This window comes from Lissotriton helveticus, chromosome 6 (assembly GCF_964261635.1).
Source record: "Lissotriton helveticus chromosome 6, aLisHel1.1, whole genome shotgun sequence".
NCBI classification, from domain to species: domain Eukaryota; kingdom Metazoa; phylum Chordata; class Amphibia; order Caudata; family Salamandridae; genus Lissotriton; species Lissotriton helveticus.
Genome location: NC_136067.1, coordinates 1,314,098,092 through 1,314,120,531, shown reverse-complemented (window position 1 = coordinate 1,314,120,531; position 22,440 = coordinate 1,314,098,092). Strand labels below are relative to the sequence as shown.

The 22,440-nt window shown below is 46.3% G+C and overlaps 1 protein-coding gene across 1 annotated transcript in view; it reads left to right on the top strand.

Annotated features, from left to right (window-relative positions):
- Nucleotides 1-10,417: 10,417 nt before the first annotated feature.
- Nucleotides 10,418-22,440, top strand: part of MRPS5 (mitochondrial ribosomal protein S5) — a 572,686-nt gene continuing 560,663 nt past the window's right edge. The window contains exon 1 of the mRNA XM_078649050.1: nucleotides 10,418-10,530. Coding sequence (XP_078505176.1) covers nucleotides 10,482-10,530 — 49 coding nt within the window. The 5' untranslated portion in view covers nucleotides 10,418-10,481. The remainder of the gene's footprint in view (nucleotides 10,531-22,440) is intronic.

Sequence of the window (22,440 nt, the reverse complement as noted above, 5' to 3'; positions counted from 1 at the left end):
TTACAACGGGGGCAAAAGCCTGCGTTACCTATCCTTCACTATCTGCAAAGACTAAACAGAGTATTGCGACTCTGTGCTTGTTTGCAAATAGAGAATGATCCAAAGAGAACCAATTCCAAAACAATAAATGCTTGGATAACATTCAATCAAAGGGAGAGGGAAGTAGGCGCGACGGGTTACAACGGGGGCAAAAGCCTGCGCTACCCACCCTTCACTATCTGCAAAGGGAGAATACTCCTATCCTTCCCCGTTTGTAGCGAGAGAATCTCTCAGGACAAAACAATCAAATGCATAATACTAGTATTTTCCAATGACAATCAAACAATCAATTCGCAATTCGTCGTGTTACACAACCTTGCCCGGACCGTATGGACAGTTTCTCGTCTTCCGCTTCCAGCGCCCGATTGTCCTCTATTCTCCGTAATTGTTGTGGCACTCCTGATGGTTCCCAGTCAGGACCGTAGATCACTCGAGAGAGGTCTGCTCGGAACCAGTGAAGTTCGGATGATCGGCTGCCAGACAAGGGTCTATCGGGCAGGAGCTCTTCCCGATCGTTGCAGTCGTTCACTCTGTCGTTGGGACCTCTCCCACTGGATCCACGTGTCGCTGATGGGCCCCACGTTTGGGACGCCAATTGTTAAACAAATGGTTCAGGCAGATCAGGTCGATTATCCCTTTCAAGGTTTGCCCGGCGTTAGCCGCTTCTCACCCAACTCACAATTTATCAAATAAAGAGGCAGGCGCTGGAGACTGGAAGGCAGGAAACAGGAGTTTATTCCGACGGAGCAGAACACGTCAAATCAGACAACAGGGTATCTTCTCGAGGTGCTCTCACCGCAACTCTGCGGGCTGGCCTCTTATACACAGTTTTATGGCTTTATTACATTTGTGACATCCGTGGTATTGCTTTGAAGTACGGAAAAGGCATCTTTGGAATCCCCGGTTCAGGCCCGTTCCCACACATATCTACAGTCTACTAAGATATGATGCGTCCCTGCTCTCTCCCTGCCTTGGTGCACAGTGTGCCTGCGTTACAGGCATGATTGATTCCTGCAGGAAGGGACCTCTTCCTGCATAAAAACAATCCTCTGAGGCATTTTTCTATTTCTGTGTGTGCTGCAGAATGACTAGGAGAAATAAACATATTTCTCCTTCTTACACCTCTGTTGGGAAGGCGTACCATTTTGATGCTTTCCCACATTACTATTCTTGGTAAATCTGAGAATGCGCCAAAAATCCATGGGTCCACACTTCACCATGGAATTCCTTCTCAATGCAGAGTAGCTCAAGGCAGCAACGTGTGCTGACTTATGTTACTCTAGATTTACAAAGCCAAGCAGAGCTATAGAAGATGACATTGCGTGGTTTAGTAAATCTGATTTAATGCCATGCATTCTCTTGTGCCATCTAGTGTAACGAAGAGAGATTGCAAGTTCCTCGGAAATCTTAGCCTAAGTGTCACTACTTTTCTGAGATCTTCCTTACTTGCTTTCATGCAGTTGTTGAGGTATGGCCCTGGACTCTAATGCAGTTAACACCAATATCTGAATTAATGACATTGAATATCTCAGACTTCTTTTTCTAACTCAGTGGACTAACAACCTTCAATTATTCTGACGTGCATCCCTTCTTTATAAGTGAATTTATGAAAAGCATGGACTGCAACCATCTTTCACAGCCTCATGACAAATTGTTCCTTTGATAGAGATTGCCTTACTACAGGTTAAAGTTATACCCTTCAAAAGATGATTTCTGTTTTGATTAAATCATTCATTTAAGGATTGTCAGCAGGTTGTCATAGGAGGCAATTTCAGTGTCGAAAAACATAACCAGTAGATCCATAACATGCACTCATCCAAGATTGAAAAACATACCCTTGCCCCATTCATTCGATTCGTCAGAGCGACTTTAGCATGTGCTGCAAAAGTTGTTACATTTACTCATCCATTTCTCCCATCTCTAACCCACTCTTAGTGAGTCTTCTATCTCAAAGTGTGGCTCGGTATAAATCTGTCTTTCCAACCCCTTCGTTTTCACACACGGCTGTCACAGTTATCTGGGACAAACTACCAGTCTTGAAAAATACATGTTTTTTATTCTGACATGTGTGCCGTAGACTAGACACACTGGCCCAGATGTACAAAAAAATCATGACACCTTGCTGCTCTTTGTGACAGGGAGAGAGCATATATGTGCCATATCTACTAAGATATGATGCGTCCCTGCTCTCTCCCTGCCTTGGTGCACAGTGTGCCTGCGTTACAGGCATGATTGATTCCTGCAGGAAGGGACCTCTTCCTGCATAAAAACAATCCTCTGAGGCATTTTTCTATTTCTGTGTGTGCTGCAGAATGACTAGGAGAAATAAACATATTTCTCCTTCTTACACCTCTGTTGGGAAGGCGTACCATTTTGATGCTTTCCCACATTACTATTCTTGGTAAATCTGAGAATGCGCCAAAAATCCATGGGTCCACACTTCACCATGGAATTCCTTCTCAATGCAGAGTAGCTCAAGGCAGCAACGTGTGCTGCCTTATGTTACTCTAGATTTACAAAGCCAAGCAGAGCTATAGAAGATGACATTGCGTGGTTTAGTAAATCTGATTTAATGCCATGCATTCTCTTGTGCCATCTAGTGTAACGAAGAGAGATTGCAAGTTCCTCGGAAATCTTAGCCTAAGTGTCACTACTTTTCTGAGATCTTCCTTACTTGCTTTCATGCAGTTGTTGAGGTATGGCCCTGGACTCTAATGCAGTTAACACCAATATCTGAATTAATGACATTGAATATCTCAGACTTCTTTTTCTAACTCAGTGGACTAACAACCTTCAATTATTCTGACGTGCATCCCTTCTTTATAAGTGAATTTATGAAAAGCATGGACTGCAACCATCTTTCACAGCCTCATGACAAATTGTTCCTTTGATAGAGATTGCCTTACTACAGGTTAAAGTTATACCCTTCAAAAGATGATTTCTGTTTTGATTAAATCATTCATTTAAGGATTGTCAGCAGGTTGTCATAGGAGGCAATTTCAGTGTCGAAAAACATAACCAGTAGATCCATAACATGCACTCATCCAAGATTGAAAAACATACCCTTGCCCCATTCATTCGATTCGTCAGAGCGACTTTAGCATGTGCTGCAAAAGTTGTTACATTTACTCATCCATTTCTCCCATCTCTAACCCACTCTTAGTGAGTCTTCTATCTCAAAGTGTGGCTCGGTATAAATCTGTCTTTCCAACCCCTTCGTTTTCACACACGGCTGTCACAGTTATCTGGGACAAACTACCAGTCTTGAAAAATACATGTTTTTTATTCTGACATGTGTGCCGTAGACTAGACACACTGGCCCAGATGTACAAAAAAATCATGACACCTTGCTGCTCTTTGTGACAGGGAGAGAGCATATATGTGCCATATCTACTAAGATATGATGCGTCCCTGCTCTCTCCCTGCCTTGGTGCACAGTGTGCCTGCGTTACAGGCATGATTGATTCCTGCAGGAAGGGACCTCTTCCTGCATAAAAACAATCCTCTGAGGCATTTTTCTATTTCTGTGTGTGCTGCAGAATGACTAGGAGAAATAAACATATTTCTCCTTCTTACACCTCTGTTGGGAAGGCGTACCATTTTGATGCTTTCCCACATTACTATTCTTGGTAAATCTGAGAATGCGCCAAAAATCCATGGGTCCACACTTCACCATGGAATTCCTTCTCAATGCAGAGTAGCTCAAGGCAGCAACGTGTGCTGCCTTATGTTACTCTAGATTTACAAAGCCAAGCAGAGCTATAGAAGATGACATTGCGTGGTTTAGTAAATCTGATTTAATGCCATGCATTCTCTTGTGCCATCTAGTGTAACGAAGAGAGATTGCAAGTTCCTCGGAAATCTTAGCCTAAGTGTCACTACTTTTCTGAGATCTTCCTTACTTGCTTTCATGCAGTTGTTGAGGTATGGCCCTGGACTCTAATGCAGTTAACACCAATATCTGAATTAATGACATTGAATATCTCAGACTTCTTTTTCTAACTCAGTGGACTAACAACCTTCAATTATTCTGACGTGCATCCCTTCTTTATAAGTGAATTTATGAAAAGCATGGACTGCAACCATCTTTCACAGCCTCATGACAAATTGTTCCTTTGATAGAGATTGCCTTACTACAGGTTAAAGTTATACCCTTCAAAAGATGATTTCTGTTTTGATTAAATCATTCATTTAAGGATTGTCAGCAGGTTGTCATAGGAGGCAATTTCAGTGTCGAAAAACATAACCAGTAGATCCATAACATGCACTCATCCAAGATTGAAAAACATACCCTTGCCCCATTCATTCGATTCGTCAGAGCGACTTTAGCATGTGCTGCAAAAGTTGTTACATTTACTCATCCATTTCTCCCATCTCTAACCCACTCTTAGTGAGTCTTCTATCTCAAAGTGTGGCTCGGTATAAATCTGTCTTTCCAACCCCTTCGTTTTCACACACGGCTGTCACAGTTATCTGGGACAAACTAAAAACAAGCATTGGCATAGCCAATAGGTCTCGCCTTTAAGACCTGGTAAGTATTTATTTAAGTAAGTATTTGATGTTGTTGCACCAAGGATATTGTGCTGCATACCTAAATACTTAAAAGGTCCCAAAAGCGAGACCTATTGGCTATGCCAATGCTTGTTTTTGTTATGCACCGGGAGTTTAAGTAATTCGCCCAGAAACACTGGATGTTGAGCCCCCCTTCCGACACCGGAAACCGGTTCTCCAGCTTCGAGCTCGACGACCTCTCTATCTGTTAGGCAACATCCATACAACTTTAAACCAATCCTAGAATGAAAAATTTCCTAGCTTACGTAACGGAAAGTTTCGATTCTATTAAGGACTAGGAGGCGAGGATTATGCAGTCCTTTCTTCTCTTTATTATAATAGCAGATTCAAAGAAAAACATAAAACATTCTGGAACTACAACTCCCATGAGCACATGGGGCACAGTGTCCATAGTAACCGCCAGCCAATGGTGATGGAGTCCTTGGTATAACTGGCTGTGACGTCCCTTCCGCTTCCTCTTCTTCTCTGTGAGGAAAAACTCCCGGGAACGTTCATCAATCCGTCTGTTCTTGTCCTAAATCAACACAAGACAACCGTTATCCTGTTCTTCTTCCGTGGAAGAAAGCATATAAAGGCAGTCTACCGCACATCCAAGAATCCATCCTCCCCCATGGAGACCAGGGCAGGGAGAACACAATCCAATTGAACAAACAGTAACTGTATGCCAACGTAGGCCAGACAGCAGCACAACACATTAAAGTAACGTAGAGTTACTACTTTATAACACATTAAAGTAAACATTAAGGCACTACTTACATAATATATTAAAGCAACGTTGAGTTACTACTTTATAACACAATAAAGTAAACATTAAGGCACTACTTACCGAAATACGAGGATCACGGGTGGGTCGAGACCAGGAGTCTCGGGAGGGATAATCCTCGCCTCCTAGTCCTTAATAGAATCGAAACTTTCCGTTACGTAAGCTAGGAAATTTTTCATTCTATGTCAGGACGGAGGCGAGGATTATGCAGGTTTAAAGCTTATCCACCACCAGTTCTGCCGCACCATAGACGGGCTTAAGTAAAGTACTGGAATGTGGACTCGGAGGACTAGTCCGCCATAGACATAATATCCTCCCAACGGCCGCCCACCTGCACGGCTCTGGAGGCCCTGCTCCTCTCGCGGAGTGAACGTCGAACCTGGTGACATCCACCCCAGCCTCCGTCCCGGTCTAACAGACCCACCTGGCGATGGATGGAGCCGAGACGGCCCTAAAGGGTTCCGCAGAGCAATAAGGAGCTGACTCTCTCCCGGGGCGACATTCCGCCGTCACATCCACAGACGCCTGAGGCAACGCCCCACACACAGCATGCGTCGGTGAGTCCACCTAAGGTGAGAATACGTGCCATAGTAACCAGTGCCCTCACGTCCGAGAAGCGTGCACACGAAACCAGACACAGCAGGATCGCCGGTTAGATCGACGGCTCCTTCCTGGTAAGGTATTGATTATCCCGCCAGTAGCAAGGAACCGTAGTACGGAATTGACGTCCCAAAGGGACTCGTACCTGAGTCCGGGGCTTAGAGGGTCTGGACCCCACCTAATTGTGCATACCCAAGGGTGTTCCCCGCCGTTTTACCGTCGATGTGGGCATGTCCCACCGACATGGCGGGCCTGACCAACTTAGTGGTCCGAAAGGCTAGTCCAGAGAAGGCCCATACGGCCAGAAAACAGGAAGTGGCTAACGCCTGCCCCACAGGACCTGCGTGCCTACCCAGACCCCAAGTACGCCACCGTTGCTAAGATTAGCGGCACCTCTTGACAGGTCCCGGAGCCCAGGCTCTATCGACGAGGTCCACAGCCTCCGTCGAAAGGCGACCGCCTTCCAAACGTCCCCCGAAAACCACCAAGTCAGGAGGTGCAGGAACATCAGAAGCACCCACGGGAGAGGCTCTTCCAGAAGAGCCCAGTAGCAGTAGAGGGAACAGGGCAGTGGAATCGGGCAGACTCGCGACAGTTCCAATAGAGGGAACCAGGCCTGGGCTCGCCAGAAAAAGGATCACTAGGATCCGGGACGCTTGTGGTCGGCGAACTGGAGCCGCCCCTCGAGAGACCATGAGAAAAGAGGACGCAGAAGTCCTGACCGGAGAACCGTCATGCAAGAACGCATGAACTGCTGTTGCTTCCGGATCCGGCCTCCGATTCACAAGCCTCGGGAGTCGACGGTTGAGGCGGGACGTGAAAGTCCGCAGGGCACGGCGACCGCCAGTCCATCAAGGCCTGGAATACTGCCTGATGCAGTCGCCAAGTGTTGAAGTCGCGGAAGTTCTGGGGATGCCAATCCGCAATCGAATTCCGAGTGCCCGGAATATACTCCGCCGACACCAAAATCCGCCTCTTCGAACAATAGTGTCCGAAGTCCTATGTCAGGTCCGCCAAGGCCCGAGGCCGAGGCTCGCCCTGGCGTGTATGTACAGTCCCTCTGACATCCAGTCTATGCGCAGCAAGAAGCAGCCCTATATCTGCTTCTGAGGCGGACGTCCTTGCGCGGAAACCCGTTAGGGATTCAAAGCAAGTGATGAGAAGCTGGAAGCGTCCAATAGTAGACGTGAAGCTGGAATTCCTCCTCCGACCAGCGGCCCCCATCGTTATATCGCCACAGCGAAAGAGCACTCACAGTCCCCTGAACTGCCAGTGAGCCATCTATCTTGCTACTGAGATGAGCCTGGAAGGAGGCTACTGAGTCTAGCTAGCCGTCGAGGGGAGGTTCCGTCTTCCCGAAGGACCTGGGAGGGCTCCTACGAAACCGCGCCCCTATGAGGAGGGAGGCTGACCCCGAGGCCATGTGGAACCCCAGAAAGAGAATTGTCTTATCGAAATTAGGACAGACTTCAGGGAAGTCACTACCCACCCCAGCTCCTGGGGCAAAGAAATAGACAAGATGCAGCGCAATCGGTTCCGCAAATGCTCGAGAAGTAGTATATCGGCGAAATATACAATCCTTTGTACGCCCCACTCGCGCAGTGTCCACACCACTGAACGCAGGAGCTTCGTAAAGCACCAAGGGGCCGAAGGGAGGCCGAAGGGGAGCGAAAAGCGCAGATGAGGCGGGAGGATGAGGATTGAGCGGTAGGCGTCTGTCAGGTCCAGACGTATCCTCCACTCCCCCCTCCGAGGAAGGTACCGCTCGGGGAAAGAATCCCCTCCCTTGAAGTGGCAGTAGACCGGCCGTTTGACGAAGTGCAGCAGGGTCAGAACCGGGCGAATTCCTTTGTCCTTCTGGACCAAAATGTAGTTCCGTTGCCGAGCAGAAACCCTGCCCTCGGAGGGTAAACTAGAGGGCGAGGGATTGCACCCCGTCGGGGTGAACCGTAGAACTCTGTCCGGAAACCCGGGCTGCTTGGAGGCCTCCCCCCCCCTCCCAGGGTGTCCGGAGGAAAACCAGGGGGGGGAACCTCCTGGTGCGTCGGCTCCGCCACGGAAGGCCCTTTGTTGTACGACTCTGCTGGTATTGTTAGCATTAGGGCCTCTTACGGTCCCAGCAGAAACCCATCCGAGGATATCGGTTTAGCTGATGTCCGTGCTCTGGCCAGAGCGGAGAAAGTGAGGACGGGTTTGACTAAATCAATAAAAAAGGTTCGCCAGACAACTTGCCTCCTGCAAAAGGCCCTACAGTTGAGTAAGCCCGGTCCCCAAGCCTAGAATCTATTGTAATGAGGAGAGACCTCCTCTGCGCCTCCGCCAATGCACAGTTCGCCGTACCCAAGAAGAACAGGGCTCGCGCTGCCCAGCCTGCCACGACCTCCGTGGACATCGACGTCCCCGGTTCCCTGGCCCCCACGGCCAACTGGATGATCGGAGTCCCGGGGCCCGCCGCGTCCCGGAGCTCATACTGACAGCTAAGCCAAAAGCGAACTATGCCCTTCTCAGGAGCCGCAATGAACTCCGCAAAGAACGTGCAGAACATTTCGCCTTGCTGGTAACATCCGGGGTGGCAGCCAACCTGTCCCCCATATTGGGCGAGGGCTTGCGCCCCGCAGGCGCGTCTAAACCTCCCGGACCGGAGGTTGGCGAACGTTACCCGCGACATACGTCGCCAGCTTAGGATCCAGGATCCATTCCTACACTCGAGGGTGGTAAACTCATCCCCCTCTCTGGCCCCCAGAGGCCGTCGGAAAAAGCTCCTCCACATCCTCCGGGGAGTCCTCATCCATAACACCCTCTCCCTCCAAGGGGAAACCATCCTCATGGTCCGTCTCCGGGGCGACCTCGTCGCCATCTTCTCCGGGGAAGAACCCCTCCCGGTAGGGTATATGTGTTAGCGTCCGCGCACTCTTACTGGAGGAGTCTCGCAAGCGGTCAACTCCCCCCCAGGTGCCCCGCGTGACGTTTAGCAGACTCCTGCCCCACCCTGCGCGCCTCTAGGTCCGCGAACGACATGCCCTGCGGCACCAGACACCCCGGGAAAACTAATGGTCAATGGTCAACAGTGTCCACTCCTTCCCGCCAGGGCGCCAGCACCGTGACAGGGTCTGAGAAACGCGCGACCCACCGCCGGCGGCAAGGGTTGGAAGAATCATACATTGTTTGCCTCCTGAACGGGGTTTATTGCCTACACTGAGGTTGTATATTGTGAGGGTGTGAGCACCAAACGCCCTTATCCTAAAATACAATAGGGCAGCCCCCTCGCCGATGCTCTTGCAGCCTATGTGCTCGAAATGCAGGTGCAGTACCCGCGTCCGCCACCAGATGGCGTCGCGCGCAACGCGCAGTCGAGGATCACCACAGAGGGTGTCAGGCGAGGGTTGGTGAGGCGAAAGGAAGACCGCCTCAGCACGCCGCAAGGATGGGAAGAAGACCGCGAGCGCAGCTTCTCCTCACACTACGGCGCCCCACAGAGCCGGGGAAAGCGCGAGGGCGCGCCTCACACGGTCCGCGATGGAAGCGGCAGGAACGGCGCAAGCAGCGCCTGGCGCGCGTCACTCTGCCGGCTCGACAGCGCTAATAAGCGCACTTCAAGAACATAGTATAAAGGCTTATGCCGATCGCCTAACTAATATCAACAATAAAACATAGCATAAAAGCCTAGGACAATCGCCTAGCTAATCTCAGCAATAAAAAATACCACACAAGTCAGAAAGATAGTGAAGCTCAACAGCGCTAGTAAGCACACATCAAGAAGCATAGCCTAAAAGCTTAGGTCAGATCGCTTAAAGAATCTCAAACAATAAAAAATACTACACAAGTCAGAAAGGTATGAAAGTGACTTATCTGACGAGCAGAGAAGAAAGAGGAAGCGGAAGGGACGTCACAGCCAGTTATACCAAGGACTCCATCACCATTGGCTGGCGGTTACTATGGACACTGTGCCCCATGTGCTCATGGGAGTTGTAGTTCCAGAATGTTTTATGTTTTTCTTTGAATCTGCTATTATAATAAAGAGAAGAAAGGACTGCATAATCCTCGCCTCCGTCCTGACATAGAATCGGTTCTAAAATTCTGTCCAGTTTGTATGCATGTATGTATAAACATAAGATGCCACACATGAACAGACTTTAAACAGAGTCATACTTTAACATTTCAAGAAAATGTGTTCTGATTAATTACATTAAGCTACTTAGGTCCTTGCTGTTTCATAATATTGGCAACGCAATACTCGTTTGTGCTCGTTATACGAGTATTACCAAATGTTTCAAACTCTCGTATACAAAAGTAAGATTCCGGTTCATTGTGAAAAAATGATGTTATTATTATTTTTGCATAACGTATTTGAACGTCCTAATAATCTTGACTACTACAATATGGCCGCTGCCATCATCGGAACTCTATATACAGGCTCGTTTCAATTTCGACCCTCAAAAACATGGCGGCGCTGCCGTCACCTTTTGTTTTCTTCACACCGGTGTTACTTTGAATTCCACGCACAGTCATGGCGGCGATCAGATGGAGCTCTCGTGTCCTCAGTGCGGTGTTAAGAGGTGAAGTATTCAGAGCAATTCTGCCCCCTCCCTGCATGTATGGTTTTAAATGTCTGTTTTTAAGTTGTTCTTGCGCCGTTTGCAATAGTTGTTATGCGTGCTGCGCATCGTATTGCCTGCCTTGTATATGGGAGTCCAAGGTTACTGCTGCTATTTGCCTTGACAATATAGCAACGACGATCTCATCTAGGGATTTCAGGGCGGTCTTTTGGCAGAGGCATGTCCTTCGCTTTCTGCAGTTAACGTTTGTCAGTCTTTTCTGCCACCAACCGATTTCTTTACCTCCCTACGATATGAAGTTGTAATTGTGCATTTTCGGGGGCGGAGAGATGATCAGAGCCAGCCGCTGTCTTCATTAAGATACACTTCACAGAAATATATTTTGTCAGAGGGACGAGGGCGAAAATATATAACACGCAAGGACAGTGCTGTTGTGGTGCTGAGTGATGATGTGGTTGGGCTGAGCGATGTGGTGTTCCTGAGTGATGTGGTGGTGTCTGTGAGTGATGTGGCGCTGTCTGACGTGGCGCTGTCTGACGTGGCGGTGTCTGACGTGGCGCTGTCTGACGTGGCGCTGTCTGACGTGGCGGTGTCTGACGTGGCGGTGTCTGACGTGGCGGTGTCTGACGTGGCGGTGTCTGATGTGGTGGTGTCTGTGAGTGATGTGGTGGTGTCCCAGAGTGATGTGGTGGTGTCCCAGAGTGATGTGGTGGTGCCCCTGAGTGATGTGATGTGATGGTGCCCCTGAGTGATGTGATGGTGCCCCTGAGTGGTGGTGTCCCAGAGTGATGTGGTGGTGTCCTATAGTGATGTGGTGGTGTCCTATAGTGATGTGGTGGTGTCCTATAGTGATGTGGTGGTGTCCCAAAGGGATGTGGTGGTGACCCAGAGTGATGGGGTGGTGTCCCAGAGTGATGGGGTGGTGTCCCAGAGTGATGGGGTGGTGTACCAGAGTGATGGGGTGGTGTCCCAGAGTGATGTGGTGGTGTCCCAGAGTGATGTGGTGGTGTCCCAGAGTGATGTGGTGGTGTCCTAGAGTGATGTGGTGGTGTCCTAGAGTGATGTGGTGGTGTCCTAGAGTGATGTGGTGGTGTCCTAGAGTGATGTGTGGTGGTGTCCTAGAGTGATGTGTGATGGTGTCCTAGAGTGATGTGTGATGGTGTCCTAGAGTGATGTGTGATGGTGTCCTAGAGTGATGTGTGATGGTGTCCTAGAGTGATGTGTGATGGTGTCCTAGAGTGATGTGTGATGGTGTCCTAGAGTGATGTGTGATGGTGTCCTAGAGTGATGTGTGATGGTGTCCTAGAGTGATATGGTGGTGTCCCTGAGTGATGTGGTGGTGTTTTGTGGCATGCAGCAGTGTGAGGCGTGCAGCAGTGTGAGGCGTGCAGCAGTGTGAGGCGTGCAGCAGTGTGAGGCGTGCAGTAGCGTGAGGCGTGCAGTAGCGTGAGGCGTGCAGCAGCGTGAGGCGTGCAGCAGCGTGAGGCGTGCAGCAGCGTGTGGCGTGTAGCAGTGTGTGGCGTGCGGCAGTGTGTGGCGTGCGGCAGTGTGTGGCGTGCGGCAGTGTGTGGCGTGCGGCAGTGTGTGGCGTGCGGCAGTGTGTGGCGTGCGGCAGTGTGTGGCGTGCGGCAGCGTGCGGCAGCGTGAGGCGTGCGGCAGCGTGAGGCGTGCGGCAGCGTGAGGCGTGCGGCAGCGTGAGGCGTGCAGCAGCGTGCGGCAGTGTGTGGCGTGCGGCAGTGTGTGGCGTGCGGCAGTGTGCGGCAGTGTGTGGCGTGCGGCAGTGTGCAGCAGTGTGCGGCGTGTGGTGAGAGGGTGTGTGAGGGTGTGAGGGTGAGAGGGTGTGTGAGGGGGTGTGGGGGTGAGGGTGTGTGTGAGGGTGAGGGGGTGTGAGGGTGAGGGGGTGTATGAGGGTGGATGAGAGGGTGTGTGAGGGTGAGAGGGTGTGTGAGGGTGAAAGGGTGTGTGGGGGTGAGTGGGTGTGAGGGGGTGAGGGTGAGTTTGAGACGTGAGACATTTCAAATGTGTAAAAAATTTAAACTTAAAACATGTTTCTTAAAATACGATTAGAACCCAAAAGTGCAAAGTGCACAGCTATCTAAATACAAAGTCTTGATCTGCTGGTGTACTGGGTTTATGACACTAACCTGGTAACATCACATTTTAAGTCTGAGGGTTCACTGAAGGAAGGATGGAGTAGCAGACACATCCATAAAACCTCGACTCCTTGCTCATTTATGGGAAAAGGCAACCTAGCAAAGCAGATGCACAGCTCGGCAGGCACTCATGTGAGAAAATAGCCGTTGCGTATGAAAAGTGTGATAAAGCAGAAAGAATACAGAGCAGCGGGACAGCATGCCAGGTCCGTCATTTGGGGGAAGTGCACAGAGCAGAGCGGCACACTGGTGTGAGGGCCATAAAAGGACCGTAAAAGTGGGGAAGAGCAACAGCAGGGAGACAGCTTAAACAGCCCTGCCGCTGCGCCTTGGGGTTAAACTTACGCCAATTAAGTAATTTTCGCCGCATGTGAAATGTAAGCAGAAACCGCAAGCTCTTTTTCAGGGAACCAATTTAGCTCCTTGGATAGTGTAGAGCATAAAAAAATCACAAGTAAAGCGATCAGGCTACTGTGTGTTCACCGCTAACAAGATGGTTGCAACACTGGAGTAGATTTAGAGGAAATAAAAAGTTTTCCAAACCGTCCAGTAACTCTGAAAGGCTTAGCGAGGCCAGCAAGTTTGGGAGCGCATTCCTTTGAAGACTGATGGGGGTGGGGGGGGGGGGGGGGGGGAGCGGCTTTCTTTGAAGTCTGAGGCAGAGGCTCAGACAAATGGTGGTGTGCGAGCGGCTTCCTTTCAAGTCTGATGGGGGGGAGCAAATGGCGAGCACGCGCCCGGCGCACATGCACTGGCCATAATCCGCATTCCAAAGCCCTCGTGGTAGGATTTTCTGGTGGCCCTCTATATCTCTCGCGTAACGATTTGCTTATGCAATAGCTAGGTGAGACCTAAAAAAGGGCATGTGACGTTAATGTACGGTTGAGAAATGTGGCTGTACTTGCATTTGTTATCCTTTCCAAACATGTGCTATGCTCAGTGCACTTCAGAAAGTCGATGCCCCCTTCTTGATCTCAAGGCCCTGCGGTTTGACCTTTTGATGTACTTCTAGTCTTGATATGACTGGGTTTTAGTTTATACAAGCAGGTATTGTGAAGTAAATGAAAAGGATGCTCATAAACCAAAAGTGTTGTCAGCGGCAGCTTTATTTCACAGAATTAGAAGGGCTCCAGCTGGGACATCCAATCAGGGCCACAGCACACACTGGAGCTACTGACCAGTAACATACCAGAACATTCTAAGCATAACATTTGTAAAGTAAGAGCCCACCAGTGTAACAATTAAAAAGCAGTGTAATGGCACTGGAGCACCAAGTAGATCGAGAAGAGCAGCAAACTCAATCTCCACCCAGCTCTGCCAGTTGTTTAGTAGCTGTCCACCTATACTTCTTCCTGCAACACATCCATCCGCCTCAATTAATTATCGGTGCTTCTCATCTTTCCTTTTTAAACAAACCGTTTGCTGCACTTTTTGTGTAATACTTTTACCCTCCTAATTTTATTTTACACACTGTCCCATGTTGGTGCGAAAAGTTTTTCTAGGAACTAATGAGTGCTTATATATGTGCTTCTTTTTACCATTGGCCTTACAGCCTTGAGAAAGTTGTGGTGACGAAACGCGCGTTGGCTGGTTTTCGTGTGTTTTCTGAAACAAGGACTGGACCGTCATTACATCTTGGAAGAAAGTTCTTATGATTTTGTCAAGCAGGATTTATATGTCCTAGTTCTTGCCCTTTTTTTAGTAAATATAACATGTTGTCAATATATAAGATATAAATTATGAATGGAACAGACAACTGCACTTGCTTTGTTTCCTGTGTTATGAGGAGTCTCTCCTCATCTGTTTTTGGGCCAAACTGACAGATCTTCAATGAAATTTGGGATATTGTGAGTGCCAGGGTGTTTTCCGAAAACACCCATCCGCCTCAATCAGGCTCATTCCTCTCCATTCTGTTAGCCACTGCTGCTTCAACAACATCCCAGTCAGCATTTGCACTTTTGTCCTTAAATGTTTCCGCCCTTACACACTTACTGTGAAGAACAGCTATCCTATTAAAAAAAATTCCAAACCTTGCCATGACTCAACATGAGGGCATTTTTGCAAAACCTTTACTTCCAAAGGTTCGGAGAACTGACTGTTTCCTTTCTTGACTTTTCAAGGTTTTCTCACCTTCTCTCTCTTTTTTTTTTTATTTGTTTATTTCGTCTGGTAAACAGTACAAGTCACACATACTATAATACTTTTTTTTCTCATTTGCGAGGTACACATCATGACATATGTACATTTTCATGTACAGTGATAAAATACTTTCGTTTTGGGCAATCAGGGCTTACGGCAAATGTTTCATCTCCATGTATTACAGCAATAAAGCACTTATCATCTTAGGTCTACAGTTCAGCGTTTGACAAGAGAAATTACATTACTGTACACATGAAAGTGAAACATGAAGTCTAACATCGTTTCCTTAATGGCAATAGGGAGTAATAGTTATAACAGATCATCCCCTGTATTTGTACATTTCCGCCAATTTACATTTATTAAGTGTCCTCCAGTATAGTCAAGAGGAATTGTTTCAGCTGTTCAGAGAAATCTCGGGGCCTCGACGAGAGCGGTAGTTCCTCCGCGTACTTCTCCATGGTCTCCCTACAATATGCTATGTCCGTAAGCCAGTCCTTGAATCTAGGAGGTCGTTTGCTGCCCCATATAATGGCTACCCGTCGCTTTGCCAGCAAAAGCGCTACAGCTAGAAACTTCCTCCTTTTTGTCGGTGTTAATTTATATATCCCCAGTAAACATACAAGCGGCGTATTCGGCACCTGTTCAGCTAGCATTGTAGTTATTGCCCTCATAATATCCTGCCATTAATCGTGTATTTTTGGGCATGCTCACGCCAAGTGTAGGAAATCGGCATTCATGGCGTTATACCTCTGACATCTGTCATGTGATCTTAGGCCATATCTGTGGAGCTGGGTCGGGGTGTAATAAAATTGGTGGAGAAATTTAAAGTGTATTATTTATAGGTTACAATTCATGTCAATAATTGTAGTTGTGTGCAACTATATTCCCAGTCCTACTACTCTATCTTGTCTTCTTCTAACAGTTTTTCCCATTTAGCTAATGATCTATTGGTCACCTTGCATTGTTCTGATTGTGATGTATAGTATAGGCGGGTGACTAACTTCTGTTGCGATGGCACTATTAGTAGGGCCTGTAATGCCTGTAACGTTGGTGGCTCTTCTGGGTAGGTATTATATAGCTCTTTAACCGCTACTTGCAGCTGCATATGGGCAAATATCTTCATTGGTGTGTTGTGTGTGCTTAGTGACGGGTCATTTCTTTGTATGAATCTGCCGTGAGGTAAAACGTCTTTCATTGTGGAGATTTTCATATCTACTAGCAATAGCGTCATTTTCTTCTCTTGTGTTAATGATAATTTCGAATGGTTGGCAATAGGAAGCACCGGGGTATAGACAGGCAGCTTATTTGCCCTATGCGCCAGTGCATGCCACGCAGTGCACAGGCTGGATCGAGTCCCTGTGTGTAAGGCCTCTGGTCTGATATGAAAGTTGTCAAAGGAGTGAGTTGTATAGTATCTGTTTCCACTGCTACATGTGAGATGTATCCATGCGGTTTGATCCAGTAGTGGGCATGTTGCGCTTGTGCGCAGTAGAAATACTACTGCAGATCCTGTGCCCCGAACCCACCCATGTGTTATGGTTTTGTTAGTGTAGTCCAGCTGACCCTAGCCTGTTTACCCGCCCACATCACCTTATGCATTGCTGACTCCAGTTTTACAAAGAAAGCTTGTGTTAACCAGATTGGTATGTTTATAAATAGATATGAAAACCCAGGCAAGACGATCATCTTCTGCAGCGCAATCCTATCTGATAATGACAGAGGTAGCTGTATCCATCTAGCTATTTGCTCATTGCCCTACCATAGTTTTCCCTTTTGACGAGGTCTGGGTCCCTATGTATCCATATCCCCAGATATTTCGCCTGGTCAGTTTGCCATCTCAATGAAAAGTATTTTATAATCATATACATTTTAAGATTTAATGTTTTTAAAGACATGTAACTTTTATGCGAAGTGGTTCTTTTAAAATTAGAGTTTGTTATATTGTTATGGTTTTAACTAACTGAACAATAAATAAATAATTACATTTTTGCCATCTCAAGGGATAATTTAATGCTGGTTGGGTTGTGGCTGGCGTTAGAGGTATAACCACTGATTTGACCCAGTTAATTTGTAACCCTGCATATTGTTCAAAACGGATGTATTCTCTAATTAAACTGTTTAAATGTGTATTAGGATGACACCATGTCTTCAGCATTCAATTATATGCTGAGGAGGCGTAGGCTAAACTGTAAAGCGGCTTCCTGATGAAATTGACGAATCTTACAGGCAAGGGGCTCCAGAATCAAGGTGAACAAGATTGGGGATAGCGGGCAGCCCTGTCTCGTTCCGCTGTTCACCTCTATAGGGTCAGATATTTGTCCGTTCAGCCTAATTCTAGCTGTTGGGGCATGATAGAGAATCTCTATCCATTTTAAAAATGGTTCAGGGAATCCCATTCTGCGCAACACCTCAAACATGAACGGCCACTCCACTGAGTCAAAAGCTTTCGCAGTGCCCAGCAATGCCGCAGTTGCCGGCAGTTCTGGATCCAGATGGTGGTATGGTTTCCTCACCTTGACCATCATTCCATTTTCTACCACAGTATCTTCAACATTATTTCTTAAATAATTTTGCCTTGTATTTTAAATGGGTATCTGCAATCCTCTCCCCTAATTCCTCCCTATCAAACTTTTGTTCAACTTAATGTACTAAAAGCTCAGAGTTAGCCTTGGTTCTGGTCTCCCGTCCTCTCATGATTTCAAAAGGTGAAACACTCAAGTCATCATGAATAACTGTTCTTTACAATCAAACCGTCTTCAATATTTGGACTTCCCAATCATCCGTATTCTTAATAGCCAGCTGCACCACATCTGTAATCACCCTGTTGAAGTGCTTTATCATACCATTCCCACTAGCATTATAGAGCGAGTTATCCATATTTGATGCCCACCCTGGTAAAATAATAATGAGATATACCAGATATAAATTGTACTCAATTATCACTGACCTGTTGCATTTGTAACCTCTCATTCAAGAAAACCTAATCCATAAATGTTAGAACTGCATCAGTGCCAATTCTTCAAACAATTTTAATGCTAGGACATCTAGAAAAGGTATTGATGAGGGCTTTCACATACTTCTTCCCCTCTCCAATGGGTCCCATGATGTCATTAGCCACAGTCTCTCATGGACTATGAGGAATAGTAGGCTCACACATGCTAGGCAGTAAAGTCCTTAAGGATGAGTCTGAATTGGAACTAGCAATACATTCTTTTACCATCCTTCCCATAAGCATATCCACTCCTATCCACCAATATAAGTTTATTTAAAACATTTTTTTTTATGGGTGTCTTATATAGCGCTCGGCTACTCCAAGGAGTGTCCCGGTGCTTTCTAACCCACAGCAGACTACAGAGGGCAAGGCAGAAAAATAGAGAAGAAGCAAGCGGATCACTTTCCATAGAGCCACGTCTTCAGACCCTTTCTGAAGGCCAGCAAATTCGGAGTACAGCGGAGCGACAGAGGGAGGGTGTTCCAAAGCTGGGGAGCCAGACGTTTAAAAGAGCGTCCCCCTACCCTTGCTTTCCTAACAGCAGGGACAATGGCAAGACCAAGAGATTCCGATCTAAGGGATCTAGTTGGTTTGTAGAAAGCAAGACGTTTCTGAATATATTCAGCTCCCACCGCATGGAGTGCCTTATGCGCCAGCGTAATAGTTTTAAAAACAATACGCTTCCGAATAGGGAGCCAGTGTAGGAGATCCGAAGCTATCGCTCGACGAGGTAGGCCAAAAATCGCCCGTTCCGCCGAGTTTTGGACCACCTGAAGTTTTTGTAGTAGATAATCCGGAAAACCTAAGTATAAAACATTTGAGTAGTCCAGCCTGGAACAAATTAGAGCCTGGACCGTAGTCTTCCTATGCGCAAGCGAGAGCAGGGGAAGGAACTTGCGTAACATTTTGAGGAGACCATAGCAAGTGCTTGACAATTCCACCATGTCGCTCATGGCATAAGTTGACCACCTTCTACCTGAAGGTAAATGGAGGAATAACAACATCACCCCTACTCGCAATGTTACCATCCACTGATAATTTGTTTCTCATCTCCCAAAAAATTCTTCAACTCTGTGGACAACACAGATCCAATGAAATTGATACATTTTTGTAGCACCTCATCCCTGCCACACTCCTTATCCCAATCCACTCTCGTACCTCCAGCCAAACCTTTATTAAGAATAAGAATGTAGAAACCAATGAAGTCTCGTAGACAACTCTTGTAGTTGTAGTTTATTCTTCAAGTTACATCTTAGTAAGTTCCAATGTAAGTCTTAAAATAAGCCCCACCAGGAGCAGCCTCCTGGCTGCTCAGCCAATCTTCTCCAGGGCCAGGGAGATGCATTACATAAGAAGCAGATTACTACACATCTTCCCCTTTATAATATTTAACAAAATGGAATAGTATACACATATATAAACATAGGAAGAGAAGATAAACATTCAGAAGTAAACATAAAAGAACACCATAATAACATGAGCCAAACTCTCCTTATGTAATAATAATAATAATGTAAAAGCAATGCAATAATGAGAAAATAGTAATGTAAGTAAAAAAATAGCCTTCCCTATGTAATAATAATAACGATGCAATAGTAATAATGTAAGTATTAAACAGTAAGACAGCCTTCTCTATGTAATAATAATGATGATAATAATAATAATGACATAGTAAATGTAGTAATATAAGTAATAAAGTAATAATATAGAAGTCGTAAACTTAAACAAATGTCAGGACCAGGGAATACCATACGCCCTCTACTGCACACAGTATAATATACCGTCCAGTTACCAAGAACACCCTCTACTGCATACTATTGCAGGACCAGGGAAATTTACATATCCTCTAATGCACATACTATAATGTTCTGTCTGCATACTAGTGCAGGACCACACACGCATTAATACATAGTAACCTACCAATAAGAGAACACATACCTCTTCGTAAAGGGGGAATCCACCTCCCTATAAACCACCACACACAGTAACCCAAGGGGGAATCCACCTCCCTATGAGCCAGGGCGATGCATTATATAAGAAACAGATTACTACAAAGAGCAATCCTAAAATTCTCCCATTCCGACTCCTCACACTCCTAATTGTCCGAAGGCATTCTAGACAAAAAATCAGCAGTAACGTTGATTTGCCAGGAACATATTCTACTCTATATATAAAGTCCTGCAGTCTCATGGATGTTCTAGCTATATTCGCCGAAGCCCTGAACATACTTTCTGCTGTTTAAAAGTTACACTAATGGCTTGTGATCCGTCCTGACAGTGCATGCTTTAACCTCATACTAACGGTCGGCAGCATTCCAACTCTCACCCACAAGCTAAAGTTTCTTTATCTATGACTAAAAACTTTACTTCCATTAGTGATAATGCTCTAGATGCATATGCAATACTTCTTTCCTGTCCCTTGGTATCCTTTTGTGTTAAGTCGCCCCCAAACCTTTGTTTCTAGCATCCACAATAATAAAATACTCCAAGTTGGGGGTCAAAACCTTTTAAGGCTGGAGCCTTAACAATGGCCCTCCTGATGTTCTCAAATTTTTTCTGACACTCGCGTGTTCACAACAATGTACTCTTGTTTTTAAGTAGCCGTCACACATTGTAAACTTTACAGGAGAATCCTTCTATAAAGTTAGATTAAAACTCCTCTTTGTTGGTAGGAGCAGGGGCATTGCTGATAGCCTTGACTAATTCTGGTTTGGGAGAAACGCCCTCCTCACTTAACACATGACTAAAATATGTCACAGACTATTTTGCAAATTTGAATATTCCACAGTTAAAACGTTGCTGTTGTTTGGAACTTCTAATAAAATGTTCAAGGTTGTATCATGCTCCGGTTTAGTCTTACTATATATAAAGATATCCTGAAAACACTTTATATTATTTACCTTCCCAAAAAGCTGGTACATTAACCTCTGAAAATCCACGGCAGCGGATGCATAGACAAATGGCATTCTTTTATACGGATAACACCCTATAGGCGTGATGAATGCAGTAAATGTCTTACTTCCCTCATGTAGGAAATCTGATGGTATACTGCAGATTGATCAAGGGAGGTAAACCCCTTCACACCTTCCAATGAAGCAAGCTTTTCAGAGATTTTTGGCAGAGGAAACTTATCAATCACTCTGTTGTTGGTGAGATAACTTAAATCAATGCATAACCTTGTTTTTAAGTCAAGCCTAGCGCGCACTGCTCTAGGAGATGACCTTTAGAAATCGGTCTGCTTTTTCGAGCACTCGTGGTGGCATCCACCTTGCGGGAGCGAGCAGCGGTGCGTAGGGGCCATCTGTTTCCAATTAGCGTGGCCGCGGACGCTTGTTGACATTGCTGTACTCTGGCTCCCCTGCCTGTATCACCCTCGCCTGTTCTGTCTGCTTTGGTTCATTGTTTGAACAGCTGTTTATGCACGTTCGTGCGCTGCCCTTTATAACAGCACTGGCACTGGACTGTTATCGCAAACAGAAAAATAAAGAAGCAGGATTTAAATGCAAAACAATATCCTCACTTCAAATTTAAAGATGAAACAATATTTAAAAGGTTCGTCTTGATGCCCCCTTCCGCCCTGGTCTTGCCGTCTCTTGTTGCAATGGTGAATAGTCACTGCTGATGCTTCTAGCCACCAGCTCATACCCAGTACTGGTGTTCAGGGAGTGGTCTCTAGGGCGTCTGCAGCCTGTTAAGCCATGCCTCTCTAAGGGCACGCAGTGTCGGTCTATCTTTCCACTGAAGCTGAAGAGTGTTTATAGATAGACGAACTTTACAGCACCTGCATGCCTCCATGTATATGAGAAAACGCAGGTTAAAAATCTGGAATCAACATCAATGGCTCTGTTTGTAGCTCCTCTAAATATTTCAGCCCATCCCAAACCCATCCCCGCCCCTCCTTCCTGCTTGCTGCTGTTTAGCAGGACGGTGCTATGTAATCCATAAATCACACATGTAGCACGTTCTTTTTGGAATATTGCACACATTGATATTTATGTACACTGAATTTTGCTTTGCTTCAAAGTGAGTTTTCAAGAAACCTATTTTTATCTATTAATTGTGCAGAAAGTTTTCACACACCCTAGCGCTTCCATTCATACCTTCATCCAACTTCCCCTACAGTTCTGCTTTTTTACATTGGTCTATGCGTTATGTTTTCATCAGCAACGGAGTCTAAATGCACTGTGAAACATTCTGCTGCTTTGCCGACTCTACGGCTTTTTATTTATTGTGTTAATGCTAACTTTTGATCAGAGCCTGGCTCTTAGTGCAACAAAAAATGCTATTATATTTCGCCAACTGTAATAAAATATCTTTTTTGTTTGCGAAACATCTCCGTGTGTAATTGCAATACGGCACTCTGTCATTTCACTGTCCATATTGTTTTTTTAGGTCTCGCCTTGGCAGCGCATGTGCTGTCTCAGCGAGGCATAAAGTAATCTGTATGTTGGCTGAAATTTAGTGTAATTTGTCATGCCGCTTGCCATTGGCTTAAGTCTGGCATTGCTGTTGTAATCTTGCTTTCTGTTGGCTGTTGATACCATACCTAACTTCCGTGAAGTCTGGAAGCATCAGCGCCTAATTACAGTTTTCGACCCCAGCAACACTCTACAGGGCGCACGGAGAA